Raw genomic sequence first — 1,674 nt, 5'->3', positions numbered from 1 at the left:
CTGTTCCTGTCACCTCCCCCGTGGCCTCCAGTGACCTCTTCCTCCTTCTCCTCTTCCTCCTGCCAAAGTTCTTCTCCCTGCCCAGAGCCAGGATCATGTTCCTGGCACCTCCCTCCACTTGGCTCCAGGCCCAGAGCTTCTCCAAGACCCTTAACCCTTCAATCCTCCATCTCTCCATCATCTAGACCTTCTCCACCAGGTTTCTCCAAGCTTGGAACCTTCTCCACCCCCATAAACCTCTCCCATCCTCCATCTCTCCACCTGGTTCCACTTCTAGACCTTCTCCATCAGGTTTCTCCAAGCTTGGACCTTCTCCCCACCAGGTTTTTCCAAGCCCAGACCTTCTCCACCAGGTTTTTCCAAGCCCCTTAACCTTCTCCAATCCTCCATCTCTCCACCTGGCTCCACATCTAGACCTTCTCCACCACGTTTCTCCAAGCTTGAACCTTCTCCACCCCCATAAACCTCTCCCATCCTCCATCTCTCCACCTGGTTCCACTTCTAGACCTTCTCCATGAGGTCTCTCCAAGCTTGAACCTTCTCCACCAGGTTTTCCAAGCCCAGACCTTCTCCACCAGGTCTCTCCAGCCCCATGAACCTCTCCAATGCTCCATCTCTCCACCTGGCTCCACTTCTAGACCTTCTCCATCAGATCTCCCCAAGCTTGGGCCTTCTCCATGGGGCCTCTCCAAGCCCAGCCCTTCAACCTTCTCCAATGTTCCATCTCTCCACCTGGCTCCACTTCTAGACCTTCTCCACATGGTCCCTCCAAGCCCCCTAAACCTCCCCAATCCTCCATCTCTCTACCTGCCCTCAAGCCCAGACCCTTCTCCAATCAGTCTAACTCATCCTGGACTGGTCAAACTCTCCCTTTAGGTTTCTGGAGCCAACAGGAGGAGTTTGGTACCTCCTGAAGGACCATGTCTGGTCTAGTTTGGTTGGATGACTCAACCTCTGTTGACTAATCAAGGAAATTTGGGGTTAGAAGAGGGGAAATAAACAGATCATCAATAAATAGATTTTCTCCTGACCTTCCAGCAGCTCCTGGATGTTCTTCTCTCCAACCCCCTTGGTGAAAACCTCCCAACCAAGAACTTCCCAGCCCTGAACTGGGAAGAGAAGCAAGAAAACTGGGATGGAAGGAGAGGGGAAGGACCTTGGCTCGTCCTTGGGGGTGGATCATGTTCCAGGCCACGAGCTCCTTCCAGCCCCCCCCAGGAATGCTGAGTCTGAAGGAGCTGTTGATGGGAATGTGTGTCTGGAGGAGGAGGAGGACACAGAGACCAGGAGCCAAGTCCAACTGCCAGGTCTAAACTTGGAGATTTATTGGAAGGAGATCAAGGAAGAAGCTTCGAGGGGGGCAGATCCGACCGTTCCCACCCCAGATTTGAGTGAATCACTGAATTAAGGATGAAACAGGCGACCTGGAGAGTTGGGGGAGGGTCGGGGTGGATCAACGGGAGGTCAGGGGGTGGGGTCATTATCCCACTCCTCGTTGCAGAGGTCGGTCTCACAGCAGGAGTAACGGGAGGTCAGGCGGGATTCGGCGTCGGAAGCGCGTTCCCGGCCGCAGTTCAGGGAGGAGGTGCAGCCTTGTTGGTAGAAGAGGGTCATCTGTCCTGTGGTGGGACCAAAATCCATCATGGAAGGGGCTGGAGGGACCTTCAAGATCAT

At 54.4% G+C, this 1,674-nt stretch overlaps 1 protein-coding gene across 1 annotated transcript in view; it reads right to left on the bottom strand.

Annotated features, from left to right (window-relative positions):
• LOC104392270 (tripartite motif-containing protein 7-like) overlaps positions 1 to 922 on the bottom strand; it is a 15,215-nt gene extending 14,293 nt beyond the window's left edge. The window contains exon 1 of the mRNA XM_010001658.1: positions 908 to 922. Coding sequence (XP_009999960.1) covers positions 908 to 922 — 15 coding nt within the window. The remainder of the gene's footprint in view (positions 1 to 907) is intronic.
• Positions 923 to 1,674: the final 752 nt, after the last annotated feature.

This window comes from Chaetura pelagica, unplaced genomic scaffold (genome assembly GCF_000747805.2).
Source record: "Chaetura pelagica isolate M959 unplaced genomic scaffold, ChaPel_1.0 scaffold801, whole genome shotgun sequence".
Classification (NCBI taxonomy): Eukaryota; Metazoa; Chordata; class Aves; order Apodiformes; family Apodidae; genus Chaetura; species Chaetura pelagica.
Note: the sequence above shows the minus strand (reverse complement) of the source record. Positions and strands in the feature narration are given on the sequence as shown.